Below are 27,806 nucleotides of genomic sequence, written 5' to 3'. Positions count from 1 at the left end.
ATATTTTAGATTTTTTCATTAACCATTTTCAATATTACTAGAATAAAACAACAACAACAATTATTATTATTTTATGTTTAATTGTACCCACTTCTAACAAATATTTGATATGAAATGTTATTATTATTATTATTATTATTATTATTATTATTATGTAACTCCTTTCCAAAATATACGTGCACTAAAATACACTTTAAATATTTTTTTGAAAAATCTTTTCTTTAAAATTTTATCTATCTATCTCGTGTGTAATATTTTAGATTTTTTCCATTAACCATTTACAATAAGTCAACAACAGCAGTTATTATTTTATGTTTAATTGTACCCACTTCTAACAAATATTTATGACAAAATTATTATTATTATTATTATTATTATTATTATTATTATGTAACTATTTTCCAAAATATACGTGCACTAAAATACACTTTAAATTTTTTTTTGAAAAATCTAGTTTCTTTAGAATTTTTAATCTATCTATCTATCTATCTATCTATCTATCTATTCATGTACAGTACACTAGAGGCGGCCATGTTAAGCCAGGACGGTAAACACAGATCACGTGATGTACGCGTGACATATTCCCTAATCAGGAAGTAGGCGCGCGAGCCAGCTGTGGTGAGGAGCAGTTGGGTCTGTGGCGGAGGTTCGGTTCGGTTCTGTTCTGTTCATGCCGGGTGAGTTTAAAGCCCAGATTCCTTACTGCTGTGGAGGCTTTAAACGAGAGGTTTATTAAAACTGTGGAGGCTTTAAACGAGAGGTTTATTAAAGCCGTGGAGGCTTTTCACTCTTCATAAAATAACGCTTTTCCACACACAGCGCGCGCTGGGCGAGTGTTAGCTTAAGTGGCTAGTTTAAAATTCAACAAGTAAAACCGTTAAAACGGTCACATTTCTGTCAGGGATGGAAACCCGTTAAACCCCGAGCCGCTACACTAATGTGCAGTGAATTTAATGTTGTTTTTATTAAAATATAAGATATAAATCACCTCAAAATCACTTACTGCCATCCAACATCAACAAACAAACATGGCTGTGTGGACTCGGATCATTCTCAGTGCGGTAATCTCTACAGGATAACTAACAACATTCCACACAAAATGTTTTACCTCAGATTCCACTTAGCTTTTCTGAAACTATCTGTATTATTTAGAGAGGTGTTTTTTATATGAGTGATTCCACGCTTATGGGTACTGAAATGGGGACATGAACTTATTCACCTAAAACCATTTCTTTTTTTACCATCAGGTCACAAAACATGTAATCTTTAATGAATGATATGTTAAAAGATAACTTTAATTTTCTGAGATGTAATAAAAACATATTTATATGCCAAAGTCAAGCCTATGAGTTCCAAAATGATGTCTGTTCCATTACTTCTGTTACGATTGTCCATCTCGCGTCTGTTACAAATTAATTACAATCTAGCTATATACCATGTTAATCTTATTGAAAGAATGTGTATGTTTATTCTACTACACGTTTATTAATTATATTTGCTAAAACATCACCTTCCTATGTTTCAAAAAGTAATTCTACATTGTTAAAATTGAGAATATATATGTCCACAACACTTCTGTTACGTTCTGACTTTGGCATATAAATATGTTTTTATTACATCTCAGAAAATTAAAGTTATCTTTTAACATATCATTCATTAAAGATTACATGTTTTGTGACCTGATGGTAAAAAAAAGAAATGGTTTTAGGTGAATTTTTAAAAATAAGTTCATGTCCCCATTTCAGTACCCATAAGCGTGGAATCACTCATATATATATATATATATATATATATATATATATATATATATATATATATATTTTTTTTTTAACTGTTAAAGCAGCTGTATTATGCAAGCAATCTATAAATACTGCTATAATTTGTTTAAACAACGTTCTTGGATTTTCATAAAATTGAATATTTGCATATTTATTACACTTGTAGGTCATTTTAACAATATTTTACTTAAAATTGTTGAAATTAAAAAGTTTATTCATTAGAAAACCTGTAATGTGTGTGTAAAAAAAAAAAAAAAAAAAGTCAATATTTGGTGTGAGGAAGCTTTTAATAAAAATAATAAATAAAAAGTCATCTCCAGTACAGAGTGTTCAGTTTGATAATGAAATGAGCTGGAAGTTTTACTGAACATCTTCCGGAACCATCCACAGTTCCTCTGGACACTTTGGCTTTGACCATCACACCTGATTCTTATTTTGGCAGCAAAATTCAGCAGTGTTCATCATGGTTCATGTTGTTTGGATGTAAAGTGATCTCTTGCACAAGACACTGCTTTCTTTATTGGCATACAAACATTCTTCTGTAGTATTTTAATTTTGTGCTGGAAAATTAAACATTGAAGTCATAAAGTAAAAATCTAGTTGTTTAGAAAGCCCTGTTGTGAAGTAACTGCTTACAATATAATATTAAATATAAGACTGTATATCATGTCACCTGTCGTTTGTGTTACTAAGCAGCACGTTTTTTGTTCAACTTTTGCCACACAGAATCAAAATGGTGTCTCTGATATGCACTGTACAAGGCCATCGTGATGACGTGAACTGCTGCGCATTCTCCGCTTCGCTTCTCGCCACGTGCTCAGCAGATAAAACTGTCCGAGTCTACTCCACCCGAGACTTCTCCGAGCTCTCGTTCTCACCGCTCTCGGGCCACGGCTATGGGGTCCACTGCTGCTGCTTCAGCCCCTGCGGCCAGTACTTGGCATCCTGTTCCACCGACGCCACCACGGTGGTATGGGCGATGGGCAGCGGGGAGATCGAGGCCGTGCTCGAGCATCCGGGCAGGAGTCCGGTCAGGGTGTGTGCCTTCTCACCCACCTCCTCATATCTGATTTCGGGCGCTTCAGACGGCACCGTGGCTCTGTGGGACTTCACGTCCAGAACTCTGCTCAGGTCAGTGTTACTGTTCTCGTCCTGTCCGTGTGAAAGTTTACAACCCCATGGTTATGGCTGGGGGAAAAAATTATAATTTCAACACAGAAAACAGAAGTCCATAAAATCAAATAAAATACATCTGGGCAAAAATTAAGTTTTTTTATGATTATCTGAACAGTACAGTAACAGTATTACTGTTAGGACTGGGAAATATAGAACTGAATATAATACCAATATCATGATATTGTATGTCACAATACAGTTGTTTCTTGAGATATCACATCGACCACAATATCTTTTACTCACATTTATTTTAAATGATTGCTGACTCTGACTGGAAGCTGCTGATTTAATCTTAAAATTTTATACTGAAGCTTTTAAAATTGTAAAAATGTCATTTATTTTTTTGTAAAGACCACACAAGTATCATCTTTTCCTAACTTTTTCTTTTTAAAAGAACAATTTATTATCATTGATCTCATCATATCACATTCATAAATCATAAACTCATTGGAAACAGCTGATTTTTTTTTTCTGAATTGTTAAAATTGTAAACTGTAAATCTTTAGAAGTTATTCTTTTCTCCTTTTTAGTTTTGAATAATTAATTTTTTAGACATTAAAAAAGTGTACTTTTCCTAACTTAAAAACACTAAGCATGTTGAAAGGAGCTAATTTATTTTCCTGAATCTTTAAAATAGTACAATTTTAATTGCTGAATTCTGTTTTTATCCTTTTCAGTTTTAAGTCATTTATTTCTGTAAATGTTAAATAGAATATAATTTTTTTTCCCCCTAACATAAAAAAAATTACTGGTTGGAAACAGTTTGAGTATTTTAAATTTGCAAAATGTAAATTGTAGATTTAATGTTGCAGTGAACATTTATACTGAACCTCTAAAATCATAAAAATAACTTGATCTTTTTTGCTTCTTTTCAGCTTTAAGTAATTTTTTTATAATGAAATGAAAGCATCATACCAAAAAGTAACTTTTTAAATTAAACTAATTACAATCTCTAATTGGAAGCAGCTAATTTGATAAATATTTAAACTGAAGCTTTAAAATTGTAAAATGTTGACCAGTTTTGTCTTTTTTTTTTTTATAAACATCACACATTAATAAAAATTTTATTAATAATCTTTTCCAAACATTTTTCTTTGGAAAGGAACAATTTATTACTAGATCATCATATATTCACAAGTCATAAACTCATTGGAAACAGCTGATTTTATTTTTAACTCAATCTTTAAAATTGTAAAATGTAAATCTTTAGAAGTTATTTTTCATTTTTAGTTTTAAATAATTTTTTAGACATTAAATTAAGTCATATTTTCCTGACTTAAAAACACTATAAACTTGTTGGAAGCAGAATTTATTTTACTGAATCTTTAAAAATGGTAAAATTTTGTTAGTCTGTTTTTATCCTTTTCAGTTTTGTCATTTATTTCTGTAAATATTAAATAGAATATAACTTTTTTCTAATGTTTTTAAAAAATTACTGGTTGGAAACAGCTGATTTGAGAATTTGTAAAATGTAATTTTTTTTCTCCTTTTCAATTAAGTAATTTTTCAGACATTAAAAAAAATCACATTTTTACAAAAATGACAAACTGAAGACTGATTGCAACTGATTTAATGCTGCAGTGAACATTTGTACTGAACCTTTAAAATAGCAAAAAAAAAATTACTTTTTGGTTTTAAATTAATTTTTGTTAACATTAAATGAAAGTATCATAGCAAAAAGTAGTTTTTATTTTAAATTAAAAAATACAGTGTGATTGGAAGCAGCTGATTTGAATGTTTAAAAATGTAAATTGTAGATTATTTTATTTCATTTCAATTTTAAATAATTTTAAGACATTTAAATGAAACTTGTACACCATGGTATATTTCCTGTATCGTAGCTTGTGATGTGATGTAACACACTAAATGTTACATCAGCTAAACTAAACGCCTTGCTATAAGTTGCATTTGTTGTTTTATTGCCGTGTTCCTTTGCTCTCTCCGGACATCTGTTTTGTCGTTCAGGACCGGCACCGTTCCTGACACCATGATAGTCGCATGTTCCTTCAGCCCCTGCAGTCAGCTGTTTGCTACAGGCTCCTCGTATGGAGACCTCCGTATCTGGGACCTGGGCATGAACCAGCTCCACACGGAGAAGTACGCCCATGACCTTGGGGTCACCTGCTGCCAATTTGCACCACAGATGGGTATGAGGAACACTGAAAGCGGTACTTAATATTACACAGATACAGTGGATATAAAAAGTGTACACGCCCTGTTAAAATGATTGGTTTTTCTGATGTAAAAAAATGAGACCATGATAAATAACTTCAAAACTTTTCCCACCTTTTAATATGACCTATAACCTGTACAATTCAATTAACGAACAAACAAATCTGTTAGGGGGAAAAACATAAAAAAAACCCCCGTACAATAAGGTGGTTGCATAAGTGTGCACACCCTTAAAGTGCTGATGACACGAACATGACTCTATGCAATTTCTTAAATAAACTATACAACTTGGCAAACGTTAGATTTCTGTTATAATTACGTGAAAAGAAGCTGTTGTTACGCAAATATCCAACTTTTAATTGCACAGCGCAAGAAAACTGGGTCCGTGGCTCGCGGCCATGTTGTGATGTCAGCGGAAGAACACGCTGCGGTTCACTGGCTGTTCTACTCAATGGAAATGGCGCATGAAAACGCCGGTGAACTCTCTAGTGGTAGCTCTTCCTCTTCTGGGAGTCTAGAATTGTGTTGATCTCTTCCGAATAGAATCTATGATAGCCTACCCTCTTTACCCTTTGCCTCTCGTTGCTAGGTGGCAGTTACATGAAGGCCGCAAGCTTTCACAAGCAAATACATGACTGATATCACGCCGACTTTATGATTACATTTATGATTATCATGTAGAATCTATAGCTCTACGTACCTTTATCTTATGTCGTTTCACAACACATGTTCTGACAGGAGGACTGTCTTTGGAGCCGGCATAGCTACTAGTAGACCCCCTCCGGAATACTGGCAGTGTTGCCAGATTGGGAGGTTTCCCGCCCAGTTGGGCAGTTTCAAGTGCATTTTGGTGGGTTTTGAACATATTTTGGGCTGGAAAACGTCAGCAGTATCTGTTGCCAGATACTGCTGACGTTTTCCAGCCCAAAATATGTTCAAAACCCACCAAAATGCACTTGAAACCGCCCAACTGGGCGGGAAACCTCCCAATCTGGCAACACTGTGTAGGCACTGCTGATGGTAGTAACACACGTTTGTGCTGAACTGAACACCCAAGAGATTCTTTTAAGCTGGGAAGGATGTCAAAACAATCCAAATCGAAGAAGTGTTCAGAGCACAGGACGGATGTTGGTGAGGGCTCCCACTTGTCACGAGTGCACCTGACTTGCTTCACCCACTTCGCATGCAGCTCGGGATCTCTGGGAAACTTGAATAAACTTACCCCATCCTTGTGGGTTTTGGAGTAAAAGCCGGCAACAGAACGCGAAGGCATAATATATGTATGTGTGTGTGTGTGTGTGTGTGTACGTATGTCTAATAAAAATACTAATAATGATAAACTGAACACCTGTCGCATCAACAACAAACTGGTAAGTGAGGAGGAAGGTTCTTTCGCTGACGTCATATAGCTCCTCCTCTTTCGTCTCCTGGGAGCTGCAGCCCTGTCAAATTTGCCCAAATAGCCGCGTTTTTTATCATAACTTGTAAAATAGGCGCCTTCGTGAATTAATATATGGATCATCGGGAATTACTTATGTTATAAAACATCGCCAAAGATGTCAAAAACGTGTCATCAGCACTTTAAAATAATACATTGTTGATGCACCTTTTGATTTAATTACAGCATTCAGTCTTTTTGGGTCGGAGTCTATCAGCCTGCCACGTCTAGACTTGGCAATATTTGCCCACTCTTCCTTGCAAAAGTGCTCCAAATCTGTCAGATTGCAAGGGCATCTCTTGTGCACAGCCCTCTTCAGGTCACCCCACAGATTTTCAATTGGATTTAGGTCTGGGCTCTGGCTGGGCCGTTCCAAAACTTTTTTTGGGGTCATTGTCATGATGAAAGATAAATTCCTCTTCAGCTTTCTAGCAGACACCTGAAGGTTTTGGGCCAAAATTGACTGGTATTTAGAACTGTTGATAATTCCCTCCACCTTGACTAAAGCCCCTGTTCCAGCTGAAGAAAAACAACCCCAAAACATGATGCTGCCACCACCATGCTTCACCGTGGGTATGGGGTTCTTTTGGTGATGCGCAGTGGTGTTTTTGCACCAAACATACCTTTTGGAATTGTGACCAAAAAGTTCAACCTTGGTTTCATCAGACCATAACACATTTTCCCACATGCTTTTGGGAGAGTTGATATATTTGTGACCCCTCACCGAATCCAGGGACGCATGTCGGCCGAAACGAATCCAAGATAATCGCAAAAGAAGCATTTTTTTTTTAAATTTTTGATTTTCGTTTTTTTCCATTATGTGCAAGTTGAGATCTTGAAGAATGCAATCAGTATTTCAGATAATAGCTTTTGTTGGAAAAGCATACATTTTTTGTTGCAAATTGTCTCGTTTTTGTCAGGACTGTAGCCTGCTGGGGGGTGTGGGTAAATTACCATATGGGCCATTCACATGATGATTTAAGTCTTTTTTTTTTTTTTCGCGAATCAGCTGTATGATACGAGCTGAGCTCGTGGCTACTTAAGCTGCATACAGGCATGTAATTTCACTATGGAATGAGCAAGCTAAACAGAGCGCAGAGGAGCTGAAACACTGCGAAGCAAACAGACACACGGTATTTACATCGGAGATAACCATTTCTAGCAAAAAAAAAAAACGCAACCTCATTTTCCTGATCGAATGGAATACTTGAATGATCGGATGATACATGGACCGTTCTAGGACTATATTCCATTGGAGGCATCGATGTGTGCAAGGCGCCGTTTCTCTTTCTGATGGGGTAAGTTTATTAATCTAAGGCTGTGTGGTTATTTTTGCATGTAACGGAGAGTGTTGTGGTTTGGTTAAGTCTAGGTCACAACCGGACATACGATTTTTTGGCCGTGCGATTTTTGCCGTTTCCCAAATCGCTGCGGGTTTTTTTGTTCATGGAGAAAGACACACGTTGGCCGTAAGTTTGTCTTGCAACCTGAAAAAAACGTAAGCGCCCGTAGAGTTTGTTTGACATGACAAAGAACGTCTGCGGCCGGTCTACGGCTCGAAAATCAGCACGTCACGCGCGCTCTCAGTGCGTTTCACGCGCGCTCTCCGTGCGTTTCTTGCGTTTCTTGCATGTAGACCGGCAGTAGGAGTACGTATGGCCGGTTGTGACCGAGGCTTTACATGAAACTAGCGTTGTGTCATCATCGTGCTACCTTTCTAACGGTGTGAGTAATTTTTCAAGCACAAAACGTTAAAGTATACTTTAGGACTTATTTTTGCACTTCATAATTGTGTTGGGCATACTTTGCATGGAAGGAAAATTGATGTGGTGATCTTTGTTTACATGAAAGTAGTATCATGCTAGCTCGTAGGGGGTAGGGCTTTCCTTAATGTCATGCAGATGAGCACCATTATGTGCCCGCCCTGCACCCAGAGTAGCTGAGAAGGAAAACTTTGAGGGCGATTTTCTCCCTTTTCTGTTTTAAGAGGTATGCAGTTTCAAAAGGCCACACATTCTTCAAATATTGTCAGATCTCCACATGGAAGGCATCATTGGAAAGCTTAGAAACTGTACTTTCTGAATCTGTCAATAACTCAAAATGCCCCTGGGCGGACATGTGTCCCTGGATTCCGTTATGACACATTTTTTTGCAAAATTTATCCAGGCCTGGATGTTTTTCTTTGACTCTACCTCATAGTCCGGAGAATACAGGAGATTTGTATGCCTCCGCCACCGTAAGGTGCAGGAGGCATTATGTTTTCGGGTTGTCCGTCCGTGCGTCCGTCCTGAAACCTTGTGAACGCGATATCTCAAAGGCCAATGAAAGGAATTTCACCAAACTTTCACCATTTGTGCATTTGGGGACAAAGATAAACTGATTAGATTTTGAGATCAAAAGGTCTAAGGTCACTGTGAGGTCAAATGTGTGTCCGAAAACCTCGTGAACACAATATCTCCAAGGCTAATACAAGTAATTTCACCAGGTCAAGATTACTGTGAGGGCAAATGTCCATCCCCAAATCACAACTTAATAAGGCGTGTAGTCTACCGGGCGGAGGCATCCCCATCAACGCCATTGGCGTCAAGTTCTATCTAGGTTTTTTCTGCTTTTTTCCTTCCTCCAATTTAATTGTACAGGTTAAAGGTGGGAAATGTTTTGAAGTTATTTATTGTGGTCTCAGGTTTTTCTGACGTAAAAAAATTTTATTAACAGGGTGTGTACACTTTTTATATCCATTGTATATATTTAATTAAAATTCACTGATAATGGAAGCCTGTTATGAAATGACATCAATATATCAATACACTCCAGATTTATAATTTAGGGTATTTTGTGATCACACATCAGTAACGTGCAGTAATGTCAACTGCAAACCAGTGGAGGTAAACGGACAGAGTTTTGTCCATGATTCAAAATTGCTCAAGTCCTACAGTAGTGCAGCATGTCAGGATAGCGAAAAAGGACGTACGCTCTTCAAGAGGTACTGCAGGCTTAAATGTGTTCTGAGCTGTAAACTAAATATGACTGTACTGTGATGAAATGCATCAATGCTGATGGTAATATTGACAAATTTTTTTTAAATAAAAATTTGGCATTTTATGGTTTGAAAATGGCTCAGAACGCCACCTAGTGGTTAAAATCATCCTGACCCTTCCAAGTCCAGTGCTGATGTGGAGTCAACAGTTCAGGACTCTTCTACATCATGAAATGTTTATTTAAAAAAACAAACAAAACGAATGTTAACACTCAACTTCCCCTGCCCTTGAATGAGAGTCCACCCAAGCGTTGCTGGCATTTTTCACAATCATGCAGTGGGTGGAGTTAGATTCAGAGCTGGACGTGAAGTTCGTACCTGCAAACTCATGAGGGTTGAAAAAGGTGACAAACTACCGGTAACCCCCCGGCCCCCTTAAACAGCGCGCGATCAAGGAAAATAAAGGGAAAAGACAACATTTAAAACAAAGACAAGATTTATTAATTTTTAGCTTTGCAATTTTCAGTTTTGCATCTGACACCTCATTACATTACCATTAAGGAAGGAAAAGTATAAAAAGTAAAATTTGAATTTAAAAAAGTAATTTTTGAAGTGTGACACTGGAAACTTTCTTCAGCAGACCAGTTTATCATTTTTTAGACCTTTTGGCCCGAACAAGCCGTTCAAGGGCACGTTTATGCTACTCTGCCATGTGCCTCTTTCGCGCCATGCTATCCTTCTTCACCACCTCTGCCCTATTACCAGCAGCACTGGTAGATGGCTGGACACCAAATTCAGCCCTCCTTTCCTTCAGTGCTGCCAAATTCATGGTGTGAGTGTGTGTGAGAGAGAGAGTGAGAGAGAATCTCTCTCACTCACACACACTCTCTCTCTCACTCACACGCACAACTGGTTCTCTGAATACAACCGAGATCAACACATATTACGTTATAGTTTTGACAATCCCACCAATAGTTTCACATAAAAATGATTTCTCTTACCCAAAACACGCGTTTATAGATCCTTATGTTCAACAAAAAATGACTTTATTCAAACTGATTTGGCATTTTTTTCTGTTTTGTTTCAGCCCACAGAAACATCTTCCGTGTCGCGCGTTTGGTTCAAACGTAACAGCCCCGCCCCTTGCGTCTTACGTCATAAAAACGCGACTCACAGACCACCAAATCACAGGTACCAAAAAAACCACCCTAAAGCCTCTTTAAATCGCACTCATCGTAACACAGCTTTCTCCGCATACTAAAAATGTTTTTCCGTCTCCAGATGTAATATAGAGTTCCGGAAAAAATCAGAAAATATGATTCCGGGAGCTGTTTTCAAGACTCAGTGTCCCGTTCTGCATTGCGTTTGGATGATCTCTGCCATCCTCCTATACACACCCGTATTCAAGAAAACCCCGCCTCTATTCAGTTACAATTCGCGGATACTGTCCAGCGTTCTGTAAGACTATTGGCTCGTTGGAATGTCATCCAATCAGAGAGACGTTTGAAGTATGAAGAAGGCGGAAATGGTCTGAATGTGGGTGTGAGGAGAAAAGTAGTAGTAGTACTTTGAAGTAGTAGTACATTGAAACCAAATGTTCGGCAACGTAGCCTTGCGCACCCCCCCCCCCAAAAAAAAAAAACTCTTCGGATCTACACGATTCACACAAGTGACCTATTTTGGGATCAAAACGGCGAATTTCGCCGAAAGGTGACTAGTTTGCAGGTATGGAAGTTACACTCAAATTACATGTGCATTGTTGGACTAACGTTGCAAAATCTGTTAGAATAATATTCCTAATGTTCATTTACAAAAAAAAAAGAAATTTATAAGACGAGCTTATAAGTTTCTCTCACACCCTTCACTTTCGTAGATGAGTTTATTGGCTCAGTTTCCGCTTCTTTAACTTGTTTAAAACGATAAAGAGCTGTGCTGGTTAATGAGTAACATGAGATCTGAAAGAGGAACAAAGAACAAGGTTGGACAAAATGATTGACTGTACCAGATTAGTGTTCGAGTCCATGTGTGGTGTTTTTTTTTTGTGTTTGTTTCACTACAGAGTATTAAACTCTATTTTATCAATCTATCTCTTAGATGAGGCAGGCTGTGTGGTCCAGTTCCGTTTGGCCTCCTGTGGTCAGGACAGCTTGCTGAAGATCTGGCTGGTTTCGCAGAGCTTTTCTAGAGGTAAAGGGTCACCTGATCCCTTTCATATTCCCGAACCTAAAACGACACACTCGTTCCCTCCGATTTCTCTCACCACATCTTTTAGTTGACTTTTCTGTTTTATTTACTTAAACAAGCATTCGTGCTTTGCTCAAACAGCTTCACAACGTTCCAGTTAAGCAGAAAAACGCATCTCCAAGTCACATGCAACGACCAAAAAACCCAACCGAATCCATTTTGTCATTGTTTGTAACACACAAACTTTAATTTCTGCTGAAAATGGTGTCATTACAGAATGGACGCTTCACATAAAATATGAAATTGAATATAATGAGCTGATTTGCATATACAGTCATGTCCAAAATAATAGCAGTGTTTAAAAACGTGAGTAAAGCTCAAAATCCTTATAATGGTTTTTATTTCCATGCATTGGGAACACTGCACATTATATTCTACATCAAAACATGAAGAAAAATGTATCAATGTTTTAATTACTTTACAGAAAATTAAGAAAAATGAATTTTGGGCTGTTCAAAAAAATAGCAGTGTCTGCATTTTTCATTACAAACTCAAATATTTACTGTATAAACTGAAAAAATCTTTAGGATTTAGTATTACTGTGAATCACTAAACTAATATTTAGTTGTATAACCACGGTTTCTGAGAACTGCTTCACATCTGTGTTGCATGGAGTCGACCAACTTCTGGCACCTGTGAACAGGTATTCCAGCCCAGGATGATTTGACAACATTCCACAATTCCTCTGCATTTCTTGGTTTTGCCTCAGAAACAGCATTTTTGATGTCACCCCACAAGTTTTCTATCGGATTAAGGTCCGGGGATTGGGCTGGCCACTCCATGACTTTAATTTTGTTGGTCTTGAACCCTGATGGTGCTCGCTTACTGGTGTGTTTGGGGTCGTTGTCTTGTTGAAACACCCATTTCAAGGGCATTTCCTCTTCAGCATAAGGCAACATGACCTCTTCAAGTATTTTGATATATGCAAACTGATCCCTGGTATGCAATAAATAGGCCCGACACCATAGTAAGAGAAACATCCCCATATCATGATGCTTGCACCACCATGCTTCACTGTCTTCAGAGTGTACTGTGGCTTGAATTCACTGTCTGCGGCTCTTGGAGCCAAAAAGAACAATCTTACTTTCATCAGTCTACAAAATGTTTCTCCATTTCTCTTTAGGCCAGTCAATGTGTTGTTTGGCAAATTGTATCCTCTTCAGCACGTCTTTTTTTTAACAGTCGGACTTTGCGGGAGCTTCTTGCCGATAGATTAGCTTCACACAGGTGTCTTCTAATTGTCACAGTACTCACAGGTAACTTCAGACCGTCTTTGATCACCCTGGAGCTGATCATTGGCTGAGTCTTTGCCATTCTGGCTATTCTTCGATCCATTCGAATGGCAGTCTTCCATTTTCTTCCACGTCTCTCTGGCTTTGCTGTCCATTTTAAAGCGTTTGGAGATCATTTTAGCTGAGCAGCCCATCATTTTCTGCACTTCTTTATGCGTTTTCCCCTCTCCAATCAACGTTTTAATCAAAACACGCTGTTCTTCTGAACAATATCTGGAACGACCCATGTTTCTCAGGTTTTCAGAGAGAAATGCATGTACAACATGTGCTGGCTTCATCCTTAAATTAGTGCCACCTGACTGACACCTGTTTTTTCACAGAATGAATGACCTCACTAATTGAACTCCACACTGCTATTATTTTGAACACGCCCCTTTCACTTAATTATTCAATTACACAGACTCAGGAGCATGCATATCATGAATGTTGGGTCTGTTGGTTTTCTACGACTTTACTACACCTACTGGTAAATTATTTGCCATGTAGTAATATAATTTCTACCAAAAGCAGTGATTGATCTGGTTAGTCGTGTTGGACTGCTATTATTTTGAACACAACTGTACTTACATTTTAAATAGGCCTTTAATCCCACCTGTTGCGTAAAGGCAGATTCCTGAACATGAGTATCTTATCTGCATTCAGTAAGAATGGGCAAGCATAAAGAGAAGGTTGTTCTCGTGCACACCTGTTTTTGTTACTATTAACACTTGAAGTGCATGTTATAGTGCGTTCCATTTGAACTGGGAAGTTACCAATTCCCAGTCGGAAATTTTGGGGAACCTCACCAATCCTGACCGCAAAATCCAAGATGGCTGCTCCACGTCTCAGCAGCAGTGTTCTGTTTATTAACACTCCTGTCCAAATTCTAGCTGTGGACATTTTACTATCGTGTGTGCGTGTAACATATCATGTAATTCGTTATCATCAACTGGTATTGGTCCAGAGATTAGGTTCTTGTGAATGTATATAGAACGTGTGTTGGTGTTGTACAGGTTGTAAGATGCAGCTGGTACACACACTGTCAGGTCAGTCATCTGCAGTCCTGTGCTGCTGTTACTCCGCAGACGGACAGCTTCTAGCCTCTGGGTGAGTATATCACTTGTACTGCTACGTCCTGTCAGTAGATGGCGCTGCGTACTCAATGACTCCACTAAGTGTTCTCTCCTTCCTCACTCACAGGTCTATGGATAAGACGGTTGCAGTTTACGAAGCAGTGAGTGAATCAGTTTAAAAAAAAAAACCCTTTATTAATCTTTCAAATAAAACGGTTATATTTTGAACTGAAAATTCTCTTTTTGCAGAAAGGTGGAGTCTTACTTTATACCTTGAGCCAGCATGAGAGGTCAGCAAACACTCTGTGTGTGTGTGTGTGTATGTATATATACACATACCCCTGTAATAACTCCATCTCTGCTGCAGGTATGTGACAGCGTGCGCGTTCTCCCCGACTGTCCCTCTACTAGCCACCGGCTCCATGGACAAAACAGTGAAGGTGTGGAGGGTGGAGGACGGCTGCAGCACTCAGGGTGGGGCAACACTTTATTTACCTTTTCTCATTTTTTGGGAGTTTATTGATAAAGGTAGCTAGATGATGCACAGGAAAAACAGTCTAATTAAAACTTGTAGGTATCCCATAATGCCTTGTGCATGTGTGAATCCAGTGAAATAGAGACAATGTTATGTATTTTCAATTCTTGTTCATTTTTTTCACCAGGTGCTGGACCTGATGGCAAATCTCTTCCAGGTGTGTGTCCTTTTCATCATGGTCCCTTAATCTGTCTCCAATATCTTTTTATTTTTTTCGCAGTCCGTATCCTATGATACGGACTCACTCCTTCACAACAGCAAACGTAGCATTTTTTTTTGGTCAACATTTCTCAGGAGAATAGCATTAATTTTACAGCATGGATAGCGATAACGACAGTCTTCACAGCGAAAGCGAGTTTTACTACCCTGAGGAAGAAGAAATAAACATTTCAGGAGAAAGCTAAAAACATGGCTGAATGACTCAATTTTGTATAAATAGGGGACTACATAGGCGGCAGCAATTTGCATTACAGCCGTGAATGAGGATTCAAAATGGCTGCTCGGCTCGGTTTTCCCTTTTGAGCGCTCTCGTTTTCTGTTAGAACTTAGTAAAGAAAAAAATAAAATGTATTATTTACCAGCTTAAGGTCGGCCCAGAGGGCCTCAGTCATGGTATTTCACCATACGGACCTCCCAGCTGGTAAATTTTTATATTAGATAAGATTTTTGTTTCTCTCGCTCACTGACTTTGTCTTTATCCTGTTTTAGATGAAGTCCCTTCCAGCTCCCTTGAAGCAGGTGAGCAACAGAGCCAGACCATATTTACACACTGAGTAGTGATTAGCATAATTGTAGCTTCAATGCTTGTGGGTCAAAATGGAACGGATGAGCTCAGGAACTTTATTTAGCCCTTCCCCATGCCACACCTCCTTGTTTAGAGCCTGGAGAGGATATCTTATACATGTCCTGATGGTGTTGCAGGCAGGAAGTGGCCGTGTCACTCCAGGCTGCTGGTGAACGATTGGTCAGAGGATGATGTGTCGTCATGGTTACGGGAGGTAGGACTGGAGAGCCTCGTCCAGACGTTTAAAGCCAATAATATTGACGGAGCAGAACTGCTCATGCTGAACAAGGAGAGCCTCAGCTCGGAGCTTCATATAGGTAACACCACACACAGTAAAAATGAAAGTCTATTTGAACTTTGGAACCTAGAAACCTTTAACACCCTACTCCATTAAATGTACGTGTTCTCCTACCCCACCCTGTGTGATGTCAGAGTCACTGGGTTTGCGCAGTAAAATTTTACGGATGATAGAGGAGCTGAAGATGGCACCGGTGTCCGACGGCATTCCTGATGAGTTCCTCTGCCCCATCACGCACGAGGTCATGAAGGACCCGGTGATTGCTGCAGGTCAGAGTTGAGTCTGATTGATTTTATTGGCACGCGCACAGTGTTGAGAGATACAATGGACGACAATAGTTTGTCTCTCACAGATGGCTACTCGTACGAGCGGGAGGCTATTGAAAGCTGGATCAAGACACAGAGCCGCTCCAGCCCTATGACCAACCTGCCACTGCAGACCACGCTGCTCACCCCCAACCGCACGCTCAAAATGGCCATCTGCCGCTGGACCAGCAGCCAGTGATCAGCCACGCCTCGAACACTCTCTCACGGAACATCCTGCTTCCCCCACAGCGCTTGAGCAGAGTAATTAACGCTGTAACAGCTCTGAATCCAGGTATGCTGGGACCTTAGTACAAAAACACGGGCTCGACATCATTCTGTCCTCGTCTAGACACCTGCTTAAAACGTGAAACTACACACAGGTAAAAGATTAATGATGAACATTAGATTTACCTCTCAGTATAAACTTGATCCAGTTTTTACTGATTTCAGAAGTGGAGTGTTATTACGCGTCAGCTCTAATGGGAAAACAGCACATGCTTTAGGTAAAGTACAAGTTACTATTGTTTAATTCAGATATTTTGTGCATTAATCACTTTTTTCAGCAAAGTTAATATTTCTTGGTCTTTGTATGACAATTACCTGAAATCATTTTTTTTTTTTGTAAAAATTGTGCAATATATCACTCGCTGTAAGATTTTACATTCTGATGTAGTTTTTGTGATTGGCTGCCATGCCATGGCATTTATAACACGCTATGCATTAAAAATAACTTCACATTAAGGCTCTGCTCTAACAGCTACGGCAATGCAACCAATCACAACGCTTGTAAAAGCATCTACGATTATGAATGTGAGTCGGGTAAAGACACTGCAGTCGTAATAAAATTAAACTTACTCATTGACATGGTTTAGATCTGGGTTTTATTTTTACATCGCTCAGGACTCTTCTGCAAACCAGCATTTTAACTTCGGATTAATTTTTTTTTTCCTGCTTGTTACTCGTACCCCAACCTCACAGACATTAACCAGTGCTCAAAGTGGGCCTTTATTGTTGCAGAAATACAACCAATAAGTTGTGTGTGGAACCAAATGCAAATAATATACATATAAAGTAATATCCCTTAAACAGTTTGCTTTCTTTATACTGCTCATGGACAGCTGAGTGTAAAAATCGTCTGGACTGATATCTGCCAGGGTACACAAACTTTTGCACTCAGCTGTACCTGAAGTCTTCACAAAAGCATTATTTCTCAAAAGATTCTGAATTATTATATATAGCTGTGCAAAAATAACAATATAAAATGTTTTAAACCATAATAAACTAAGCTGTAGAAGCCATAAATAAATTAATATATTAGCAAGTAGAGGATTATCAGGAATAACAGTACGCTAGGCATCAGTACTGCAATAACAGACTCGTTTGAGCTCACAGATGCTAAAACTTACTTACCGTGATGGTCTTTAAAGCTCCATTCAGGAACCGCTGAGTGTGTGTGTTAACTGCCCTTATAGAAGAAAGAGTTCTACAGTAAACCCTTTTGCTTAAATGTAGAATAGTTATCGTTACAGTACGCAGGTTGTCTTAAGTTTCTGTTCGTAGTTAGTCCTGAATAAAGCCGTGGAGGCTAAAAGCAAAGCCTGGTGTATCGGGTTGCCATGGCGACAGCCGCTACACATTAGACTCGATGAAGGAGCGTTTGGGCTTGATGGAGCTGATGAGGATGGGGTTGTCCCGCACCAGGTTGGCCTGCTTGTGCTGCTTCGCCGTGTGCAGCTCTCCTGCATGTGTGCCGTTATGGAAGGTCTCCTGATAGGTGGCACTTCCTGTTTTTGGGTACTGGAGGTCACAGGTCAGTTCCTCCGTGCCGTGACTGTGCAGTGGTGGTTGCTGGTGGAAGCGTGCCGTCTTGTCTGTGATGCCCATAAAAGGGCGTGGTTTGTGCTCGTGTTGCCTCACGGGCATGTCGGAGACAGCAGCAGTGTTTTCATTGGTGACAGAGGTGCGGTTGCGGTCCGAGTGCATCCCGGTGAAAGCCAGGCTGCTGGAGGAGCTGGACACTCGCATGCTGCTGCTACGGCTGAACTCGGACCTGCACTCTGGAGCACCCTCTGGTGCCAGGGGCATAGTGTCCGGGTGACCCGTGCCTCCTTGTGTGTCTCTGAGCGGCTCTCTGGTGTGTAGGCAGGCCCTGTGGTGGCCGGGGTTTTCTCGGCTCTTCACGCTGTGAGCCTGGCGGGACAGGAGGCGTCTGTGAGCTGGAGGAGAGAATGACTGGGTGCCTGACAGGGCCAGGCTCAGAGAGTCGGGCAGGGTTCGGCTCTGCTGCCAGTTCTCCTTCCTCTTCTCCTCATCTCCTTCCTCCACCTGCACCAGTTTTATCCCAACGCTCTCAGAGACTTTGTGAGGCGCTCGAATCGATACAGCTTCTTCTTCCTCCTCAACGTCATTATCATCGTCGTCATCCTCCTCATGCTGTGAGGGATGAGTGTGCGATGACGTACGTTTCCCACCTGGGCGCTGATGGCACTCTTCTTCCACACGGGCCAGCAGGCGTCTGATCTCTCTGTTACTGGGGCACAGACGCGCCGCCTCATAGAGATCAGACAGTGCTGATGCAAACTGCCTGAGAGAAACACAGATCGGAAATGAGAACAGTTAGTTTCATCTAATCAGGAGTGAATAATTGCTCCACAGTGTTTTGAATTTAATATTCCTATAGGGACTGAATAGAGATCTGCTGTGATGTGAAGCTTCTCACCTACTGCTTCTCTTAGCTCGAGCACGAGCATAAAAAGCTTCATATGACTTCGGCTTCAGTTCCAGAGCCTTAGTGGCAAATTCTTCTGCCATGCCAAAGTCCTGGAGAGAGAAAACGAAACAAGATCAATACAAAGGTGAAGTAGTTTATATCCCATTTAATGAAAGTGGGTATTAATCAAAAGTTCCGAATATTTTGCTCTCTTTTTCCTGAATGTGACTTAAACCCATTCTCTAATTAGCGTGTCCACAATTCAGTTAAATTGTTTCTCCACAGATTAACATTTTCCCGTCCAGTTCCAGTTATTTTATTTGAAAGAACTGGACCTTCTGCAAAAAACTTGGTCATTTATATTGTCAGTTTTTTGCTAATAAAATTACGTCAACTTACAATTCTAGTCCAACGAAAATTTATCTCCTCACATTTTATCATGCAAATTCAGTTCTGATGGCAGGCTAGACGAGCTACTACGTCCTTGACATTCTGGTTTGTATAGCCACACTTTGCCTTTATCAAACTCTCTCATGCACCAGCTCTGCTGGATGTGAAAAATTCATCTCTACCTTGATTTTTTTTTTCCCCCCTGCTGAGTGATTCAGCCATCAGCAGACAGTTTGTGATTCTGTCCTTGAGTCGGAGGTCAAAATGATGGGATATTGTATTCAAGTGGTTATTATACCTTTCATGTTATCATAGAAAGCCACTGTGATTAAGCAAACGCGCACAGCCTACTATCTCCATGTTAACAGTACGCAATCCTATTAGCAGACAGGAGTAGAATAATTTATGGTTAAAGTACCTTCAGGACCTATTTATAGGTCACTTGGCATTTAGGAATGTGTCTCCAGGTAATTCCTAGAGAATGCCAACCTGTAGTCTAAGTAGTGAGAACATTTTGGCCCAAAACCTAGTTGCCTCTGCAGAGAGGTTACAAAAATATGGATTTTAACAGCATTATGATTCCCAAAATACAAATCTAGAGTGATTCTCCTCCTAAAGTCAGTGTCTCCAAACTTGTTACGTGGTAAGTAGGTAGACAGACTATTGATCCCCAGGGAGAAATTCAATCCTGCGTGTGTGTGTGTGTACATTCATGCAATTATTTAAATCAGCCAAACATCAGAATGGAGGAAAAGTGTGATCTCGGTGCCATGTGGTTGTTAGTACCAAACCCTCTGATTTTTTCCATTTCAACGTCATATGACTTTTTTGCATTCAGCTACAATAATGTGTGTCATGATTGTAGTTTTAAAAACATGACCTTACCCATTGTGACGTGATTCTATTTAGGTGGTGTTTACATTAGACCGTATCCGTCTCGTTTTCGTTGCGGATGCACTGTCCGTGCACATTAAAACGCCGGGAAACGACTCCACAGGCGGAACAACTTGAATCCGCCAGGGCCCACGTATTCAACCCAGTTCATATCTGATCCGGTGCTGTGTAAACATTGAGGAATGAGGAAACACAGTGCTGAGCTCTAGCTGACGTCATCATTGGACAACGTCACTGTGACATCCACCTTCCTGAGTCGCTGGGGTTGGTCATGTGACGCGACTGCTGAAAAACGGCGCGGACTTTCACTTCCTGCTATTTGTCCCGAATCACTGCTTGTGCGCTTCACTCGCGCGCTCTGTGAGCTGCGCAGGGCCGGAGTGCGCACCCTCCAGAGGGCACTCGCTGTTCAGGGCGGAGTGATTTGGAGTGCAGGATGCCTGCGGAGCCGAGCGTATCCGTGTATTGGCGTTGCTGTGTGCACGCGAATCGTTTTAAAAATGTTAATCTGATGATCCGCTCTAATGTAAACACCACCTTAGTCTTGGGTATGTATTCAATGAGGAGTGAAAACCCCTCTCAACTCTTAATCCCATCAGGTCAAGTTGCAGTGGGTAAGGTCATGTTTTTTCACACGTTCCAACACTGCTTTTTACAACAGCTTCATTTATCTGGTATTTGTTCAGAGCCACAACCAACTCTGGAATTTTACTCTAAACTCAAAATAAATATTTACACTTACTCGAGTTGAAGTTTAAAAAAAAAAGGCACCGCGAATCATCTGAAGTGCATAAGATCTGTGTGCCATCTTGCAAAAAGTTTTACTTCCAAATAGCCAAAACTTTGGCTGACAGATTTTATCCTGTTTACGGTGGGCGTTCCCAATGTGAAAGTGATCATCATGCTGTTACCACGTGAATAGCCGACTCTAGTGTGACACAAGTTTTGTGTTTCATCTAATTTAAAAACTAAGAACATTATTTACCAAGCCACCGTTGAGAGTGAGCGCGGTAAGGAAACCTATATCGGGCTTACGGGGGATACATTCAAGTCACGCTACAATAACCACACTGCGTCATTCCGTCATGAGGACAAGCATCACGCAACAGAGCTGAGTAAACATGTATGGACTCTAAAGGAATCCAGAGAAAATTATATACTGACATGGGACACTATAGCATGCGCTCCGGCATATAATAATAGCACTAAGCGCTGTAATTTGTACCTCGCAGAAAAATTTTGTATTGTATGCAAACCACACCTAGGCACGCTAAAAGGTTTATTTTAGCAAACATCTTTTGAGTATAAAAGTAGCCGTGTACTGATATTTTTGCTGCACCTGATGAGAGAGCGAGTTGCGCGCAATAAAATCATGCGTACAAATTGAAGTATTTTCTCTCTTTTTGTTGTAATTTAAAAACTATATTATTTGTCAGTGGGCACATAGGAAAGTGTAAATTTTCTGTCAATATGTTTATCATGATTAAACTCATTTATCTAAATACATGACATTTCTAAAGCTGCCAGGAAGTTAATTTTTAATGAGCTATCAATAACTCCCATCACTCTTTACAACCGTGGTGAGCAGAAAAGCATCTCAGCATGCACAGAACATTGGACCTTGAGGGGGTTGGGCAACAACAGCAGAAGATCATAGGTCCTGTCAGCCCAGAACAGGAGTCTGAGGCCATCATGGGCAGAGACTCACTCACCCAGACTGGAACAAGGCCAAGTGTTCAAAACTGTATCAAGGAGCGTGACTCACGTTGGTTTTGCGGCGGCAGCGAGACAGGTTGAGGTAGAGCGAGACCCGCAGTTCTCGGAAGGCCTTCAGGTCCTCCCCAAACCCTTCCCTTGGAAACTTCCTCAGTGCGTATTGATACCTCTGAGCTGCTTCCTTCATCTTCCCTTTCTGAGAAATACAAGGACTTTAGCGAGTGATTCAGCAGAACACTTCGTTAAAATCAAACCAACGACTCCTAACTGACCTTATAGAGCAGGTTGCCTTCCTCCATCAGCTTCTGCAGCAGGATGATGAGGATGTCCGGTTTGGACGTGGCCATGGCCCAGGCAGCGTTTCCTTCAGAGATAACAGGAGAGAGAACCACATATTAAACGCACATGCCTCATCGAGCCCCTCTTTCTCCTTACTGTGAACGAGACTGGCCCGAGAGTTACCTAAAGCTTGTACCTGATCGATCATAGGGAGACGTGCGGTACCCTTTAGCAGCAGGCAAGTGAAGGCCGAAAAGAAAGAGAGAGAAGTGATGAGAGGAGTGAAGGATCATGCACAGATGACAGGACAAGATTCAACCCAAACAAGCCCCCCCCACACACACACATTATAATGTTGTGATTACCAGCCTCAAAGTGAAAAACTTGTTAAAGGGCTGATGACACGAACATGACTCTATGCAATTTCTTAAATAAACTATACAACATAACAGAAATCTAACATGTTTGCCATAATTACGTGAAAAGAAGCTGTTGTTACGCAAATATCCAACTTTTAATTGCACAGCGCAAGAAAACTGGGTCCGTGGCTCGCGGCCATGTTGTGACGTCAGCGGAAGAACACGCTGCGGTTCACTGGCTGTTCTACTCTGGTTCTACTCAATGGAAATGGCGCATGAAAACGCCGGTGAACTCTCTAGTGCTAGCTCTTCCTCTTCTGGGAGTCTAGAATTGTGTTGATCTCTTCCAAATAGAATCTATGATAGCCTACCCTCTTTACCCTTTGCCTCTCGTTGCTAGGCGGCAGTTACATGAAAGCCGCAAGCTTTCACAAGCAAATACATGACTGATATCACGCCGACTTTATGATTACATTTATGATTATCATGTAGAATCTATAGCTCTACATACCTTTATCTTATGTCGTTTCACAACACATGTTCTGACAGGAGGACTGTCTTTGGATCTGGCGTAGCTACTAGTAGACCCCCTCCGGAATACTGGCAGTGTTGCCAGATTGGGAGGAATCCCGCCCAGTTGGGCGGTTTCAAGTGCATTTTGGAGGGTTTTGAACATATTTTGGGCTGGAAAACGTCAGCAGTATCTGTTGCCAGATACTGCTGACGTTTTCCAGCCCAAAATATGTTCAAAACTCACCAAAATGCACTTGAAACCGCTCAACTGGGCGGGAAACCTCCCAATCTGGCAACACTGTGTAGGCACTGCTGATGGTAGTAACACACGTTTGTGCTGAACTGAACACCCAAGAGATTCTTTTAAGCTGGGAAGGGTGTCAAAACAATCCAAATCAAAGTGTTCAGAGCACAGGACGGATGTTGGTGAGGGCTCCCACTTGTCACGAGTGCGCCTGACTTGCTTCACCCACTTCGCATGCAGCTCGGGATCTCTGGGAAACTTGAATAAACGTACCCCATCCTTGTGGGTTTTGGAGCAAAAGCCGGCAACACAACGCGAAGGCATAATAACTAATATATATATATATATATATATATATATATATATATATATATATATATATATATAAAATGTCTAATAAAAATACTAATAATGATAAACTGAACACCTGTCGCATCAACAACAAACTGGTAAGTGAGGAGGAAGGTTCTTTCGCTGACGTCATATAGCTCCTGCTCCTCTTTCGTCTCCTGGGTGCTGCAGCCCCGTCAAATTTGCCCAAATAGCCGCGTTTTTTATCATAACTTGTAAAATAGGCGCCTTCGTGAATTAATATATGGATCATCGGGAATTACTTTGTTATAAAACATCGCCAAAGATGTCAAAAACGTGTCATCAGCACTTTAAAGGTGCAGTTAATGATTTTAGCATACAGTAAAGCCAGGTCCACAAAACACACCCTCGAAACATGCTTAACGCGAGAGGTAGTGCTTTCTGGATTGACAGACCCGTTTGTCCTGATTGTTTGGAAACTGGTGACCCACAGAATTGTTTTTCCTCAAATTTCCAAAACCTGTTGTGTCAAAGAAATCCTCCAGGCTTATATTATACTCATCTGAGCACTCCCCCCCCGTTTAATGCCAGAACATCAAATATTACACAAGTCCTGACTTTCACTGACCACACGTTTACAGAAAACGTTTTATTTTTGCACAGCATATTGAGTGCTAAATTAAAAGAAAACATCTAAAAAAAATAAAAAGCCTGATTTCTATTTTTAGATGAAACTATTCTATAATACTTTTTCAATAGAAGAGAGGAGGAAATGAGGTAAGACGCATGTCATTTGTCAAAATGCAGTCCAGCCTGTACTTATCCTGCTATCTGATTATAGCTGTGTGGAGCAGTTGGCTAATGCTAATTTAGGAATGGTTGTTTTTCAGTGGTCAGAGTGGTTCAGTGGTCAGCGAGTGGTAGGTTTGATGTTCAGCAAACGTTTAAAAAAAAAAACAGTGCTAAGCAAAGTAGAGCAGGACACACCACATTTTTCTATCCATCTGGTAAGTTGGAGTTCAAAAGAACTTGAAACAGGGTAAGTACGTGGCGCAAACCTGGATATAAAATAAATCAGTCTGACGCATAACAAGTGAATTAAGGCCCACAAGCAACGGTGATGTGAATCATTTCTGTGACTTCGAGCCAAAGAATTTCATAATCATTTCATCGAGCAGTTTTACCAAGTGACTCACAGAAACAAACTTGTACACATTCTGTTGTTTTTATTTTGTGGATTGGCGACAGCGATATTTACATCAGACACCGCAACCATGAGCCGAGTGCCGCTAGTGGAAGATCAAAGTGTGTGATAAAAGCAAAACCTGGGACTTTTTTTTAACTGCTGATCTGTTTGATTAAAATGGGCAAATACACTTTCTATAACTTGCAATCCACTATGTACATCTCTTTTTAAACTGTACATATGGGGGGGATTCTATATGACACAATAAGGCAAAAAAAAAAAAACACTGGTGGAAATGACAGTTCATACATCACCAGCGCCCCACTTACAGACTGGGCTAGTAGCTCAGTGGGCATGCGCAAACTCCAGCGGAAAAACATGTCCTCGTTTCCGTTACACTTAGGACTCAGCAGTGTGAGGGGGAAGAAAAGAGACCCGGCTACGTTCTGGATTCGGGTGATCTAAATTCAGTACTCGGGGGGAGGTGTGTATGAATGCTTGTGTGGTAAGGTTTTTGAGCGCTCCTCACCCAGCTTGGCCCCTTTTTTCAGCAGAGTGACGACAACTGAAGTGTTGCGGCTGCCGATGGCGCGGTCGAGGGGCCGCATGCCGCTGTAGTCCATGTGCTCGATCACAGCACCGCGTTCCACCAGGTAGTGCACCTGCCGGGATACAGTTATACGCTCAAGATGCTGTAATCTCTCTCACACTCAATTCAAGCGCAGTGTAAAAATATTTCAGTACCACGTTGTTTTAATATGTGGGTCAAAGAAGAAGTGTTCTATAGTCTAACTGCAGTATAGGTTATAATAAATATTTAAAATCTAAGTATTCCAGAGTAAAAAATGATCCATAGTGTTTGCCTTTGATGTGCACTGATTACTGTATAGAGCTGAGCGAATTAACATTCTAAAATGGTAAAAATTGAAACCCAGTAAATAAAACGTACTGCAAAACAAAACCTGAAGGCAGTTACTTAGAGAAAGTGGTCTATATCTGATTAGAACATGTATTTTACTATTTAAATGTAATAAGTTGTTTTCTTCATTTAATCCTAAAGGTGTACAAACTTCTGCACCACAGCCAGTCATGTCATGGTGTGTGAAGTGTAAGATATTTTTTTGTCTGTATTCTCTACGCACAATGTCGGCATCTCCATAAAACGCAGCGAGATCGAGAGGAGTGCGTCCGTGTTTATCCGTGTGATCGATCTGCGCGCCTCTCTCCACCAGCAGCTCCACAACGCTCTTCTGGCCCTTCAGACACGCCCAGCTCAACGGCGTCAGGCCCTCCTTATCCACCGCCGTCATGCATGCCCCTGCATCTCACACACACATGAAAAATCATAAACATGCCACCTCTGGGACGGTCTCTGTGTATCTGAGGTCAGCAGACTCACCCTGCGACAGAAGGAAGTCCACAGTGGTCACGTGACCTTCGCTGGCCGCAACCATCAGCAGTGAGCGGCCATGTTTGTCGGAGACGTCCACCTCGGCGCCGTGGTGCAGCAAAAGTTCTACCACCTGACCGGAGGAAACCGGAAACACGACTGTGACTCACTGTGTTTCATGAACATGTTGCTTGTTTTAAAATATGATTTCCGTTATACGATTAAAAGCATTAAGAAGAAAAAAACTTTGTGTGTAGTCAGTAAAATCTAGGGTAACGTTCCAAACCTTTATATTTTATAGAGTGTAATATACTGGAAACTGGAACCTTGTTATCTCAGCTTTGAAGGGTGAAAGACATTAAACTAAGTGCACCCTTGTGTTTGTCTTGACCTCTCCAACACATGCTGTAACTTTTGATGATAATCAGAAAATGTCAAATTTTTCACCCCAAAAAAACAGTAAGGGGGTTAGTCTTTGGGTTTTGTTCCCTCCGCACAAACAACCACCCACCCCCTTTCTCAGATTTTTAGCAAATTCACAACATGCCCTAAAGAGGTCAAGGGGTGCACTTGGTTTCATCCTGTCACGCTCCAGAGCTGAGATCTGAGCCTCTCATTTCCAGTATATTATGGTTTGGGACACATTTATACGTTTTAATGGTTGATATCGGTTATATGCAGTGCACGAGTTGGGATAGAAATAAACCTGTTGGATCTGCTTTACTATACCGCACTGTACTATGACAATTTTATCTACGTAGAGGATATTACACAGCTGTGTGAAGATATGAAGTTAATCTCCGAGTGGTGAATGTATACATCACAAGTGAGTGAACCAGTGAAAATATTTTCAACACGAGAAGATAAACTTAATATCTTCGTGTCACAGTGTAATTTTCTTTATATTACATGGACTCATTCGCCATTTTGACAACGCTGGGAGTGACCTCACGAGTGAAATATCAGGAATTAGGATACACACACAACACTTTTTCTTCAATGGAATAAAAACGTGTTCTATTCCCTTCTAGCAGGTTTCATTCATTTGGTTTGACAGCATGCAATATTGTTAGCGTATCGCTTATCCTACGTGTATTACGTCACTCTACCCAATGGAGAATGAGCGTTGAATATGGTTTACGATATTGCATGGTTGTCAAGACGACACACGAAGACGTAAAACTTCCGCGCTAGCGAGCGACTGAGACACTTTGTAAATGAACATGGCTGCCAGGTTTGCTTCGTTTAAAAAAATAAAATACGGCATATTTTGAGAGAAAAAGATGCATTGAACACCTGAAAGGAATTTGTATGTATAATAATATTGGCTGGATTTTTTTTTCGTGGTCTATCAGATACATTCCATTCAGCTAGCAGGATACTGAACAGAATGTATCTGATAGACCATGAAAAAAAGCCAGCCGATATTATTTAAATGTCACTCAGATCCATGATGTATTTCGGATGAAAAATGCGAGTTTTTCAACACGAGGAGATGAACTTCATATCTTCAAGCCAACATGTAATTTTATTATATCAACACATTCACAAACAAAGTCCCCAAATTTATCAAAACAATTAATCAATTTCCTCACGCACAGATTTGTGTCCTGGTTCTCCATGTCCCAGATGGAGCTCGTATAAAGAATACAAGTGGCGCATTTCCCAGTAAAACACTCATGTCTGTACAATATTATGACGCATCATACTGCAGTATACGATCTAGCAATCTACTATACCACCCTATACCGTCTGCCTCAGC

At 40.4% G+C, this 27,806-nt stretch overlaps 2 protein-coding genes across 15 annotated transcripts in view; one reads left to right on the top strand and one right to left on the bottom strand.

Annotated features, from left to right (window-relative positions):
• The first annotated feature begins 585 nt into the window (after window positions 1-585).
• On the top strand, window positions 586-26,289 carry wdsub1 (WD repeat, sterile alpha motif and U-box domain containing 1). 9 transcript variants are annotated; one of them, XR_009654489.1, is made up of 16 exons: window positions 586-677; window positions 2,505-2,909; window positions 4,920-5,122; window positions 11,636-11,728; window positions 14,070-14,163; window positions 14,257-14,290; window positions 14,379-14,419; window positions 14,497-14,603; window positions 14,792-14,821; window positions 15,373-15,402; window positions 15,586-15,765; window positions 15,881-16,015; window positions 16,099-16,431; window positions 16,502-16,554; window positions 25,209-25,307; window positions 25,715-26,289. XR_009654489.1 is itself a non-coding variant. In XM_060918674.1 (13 exons), exons 2-13 carry the CDS (start codon window positions 2,512-2,514, stop codon window positions 16,248-16,250), a joined length of 1,497 nt encoding a protein of 498 aa, XP_060774657.1. In that variant the 5' UTR covers window positions 586-677; window positions 2,505-2,511; the 3' UTR covers window positions 16,251-16,913. The 9 variants fall into 9 exon arrangements, 1 of the variants encoding a protein (XP_060774657.1); XR_009654488.1 differs by having other exon boundaries at window positions 25,206-25,307; XR_009654490.1 differs by having other exon boundaries at window positions 4,920-5,101; window positions 16,099-16,554; window positions 25,206-25,307.
• The window catches only part of tanc1a (tetratricopeptide repeat, ankyrin repeat and coiled-coil containing 1a), a 117,268-nt gene continuing 106,377 nt past the window's right edge, over window positions 16,916-27,806 (bottom strand). For 4 of the 6 annotated variants that reach the window (XM_060918671.1, XM_060918668.1, XM_060918670.1 and 1 more), the window contains 8 exons: window positions 26,054-26,177; window positions 25,797-25,972; window positions 25,184-25,316; window positions 22,237-22,266; window positions 22,034-22,125; window positions 21,811-21,957; window positions 18,771-18,871; window positions 16,916-18,635 (listed from right to left, as the gene is read on the bottom strand). In XM_060918671.1, coding sequence (XP_060774654.1) covers window positions 17,681-18,635; window positions 18,771-18,871; window positions 21,811-21,957; window positions 22,034-22,125; window positions 22,237-22,266; window positions 25,184-25,316; window positions 25,797-25,972; window positions 26,054-26,177 — 1,758 coding nt within the window. In that variant the 3' untranslated portion in view covers window positions 16,916-17,680. The remainder of the gene's footprint in view (window positions 18,636-18,770; window positions 18,872-21,810; window positions 21,958-22,033; window positions 22,126-22,236; window positions 22,267-25,183; window positions 25,317-25,796; window positions 25,973-26,053; window positions 26,178-27,806) is intronic. The other 2 variants (XM_060918673.1, XM_060918672.1) reach the window with 2 other exon arrangements.

The sequence above is a fragment of the Neoarius graeffei genome, chromosome 4 (assembly GCF_027579695.1).
Source record: "Neoarius graeffei isolate fNeoGra1 chromosome 4, fNeoGra1.pri, whole genome shotgun sequence".
Taxonomy (NCBI): Eukaryota; Metazoa; Chordata; class Actinopteri; order Siluriformes; family Ariidae; genus Neoarius; species Neoarius graeffei.
The sequence above is the reverse complement of the archived record's forward strand: the minus strand, read 5'-3'. Positions and strand labels throughout refer to the sequence as shown.

What these genes read in the sequence shown, in the direction of transcription:
- wdsub1 (XM_060918674.1), top strand. Translation starts at nt 2,512, where the DNA reads ATGGTGTCTCTGATATGCACTGTACAAGGCCATCGTGATGACGTGAAC. An exon ending in TATGAGGAACACTGAAAGCG is followed by an intron (nt 5,123 to 11,635) that starts GTACTTAATATT and finishes TCTATCTCTTAG; the next exon opens with ATGAGGCAGGCTGTGTGGTC. An exon ending in GGACGGCTGCAGCACTCAGG is followed by an intron (nt 14,604 to 14,791) that starts GTGGGGCAACAC and finishes TTTTTTCACCAG; the next exon opens with GTGCTGGACCTGATGGCAAA.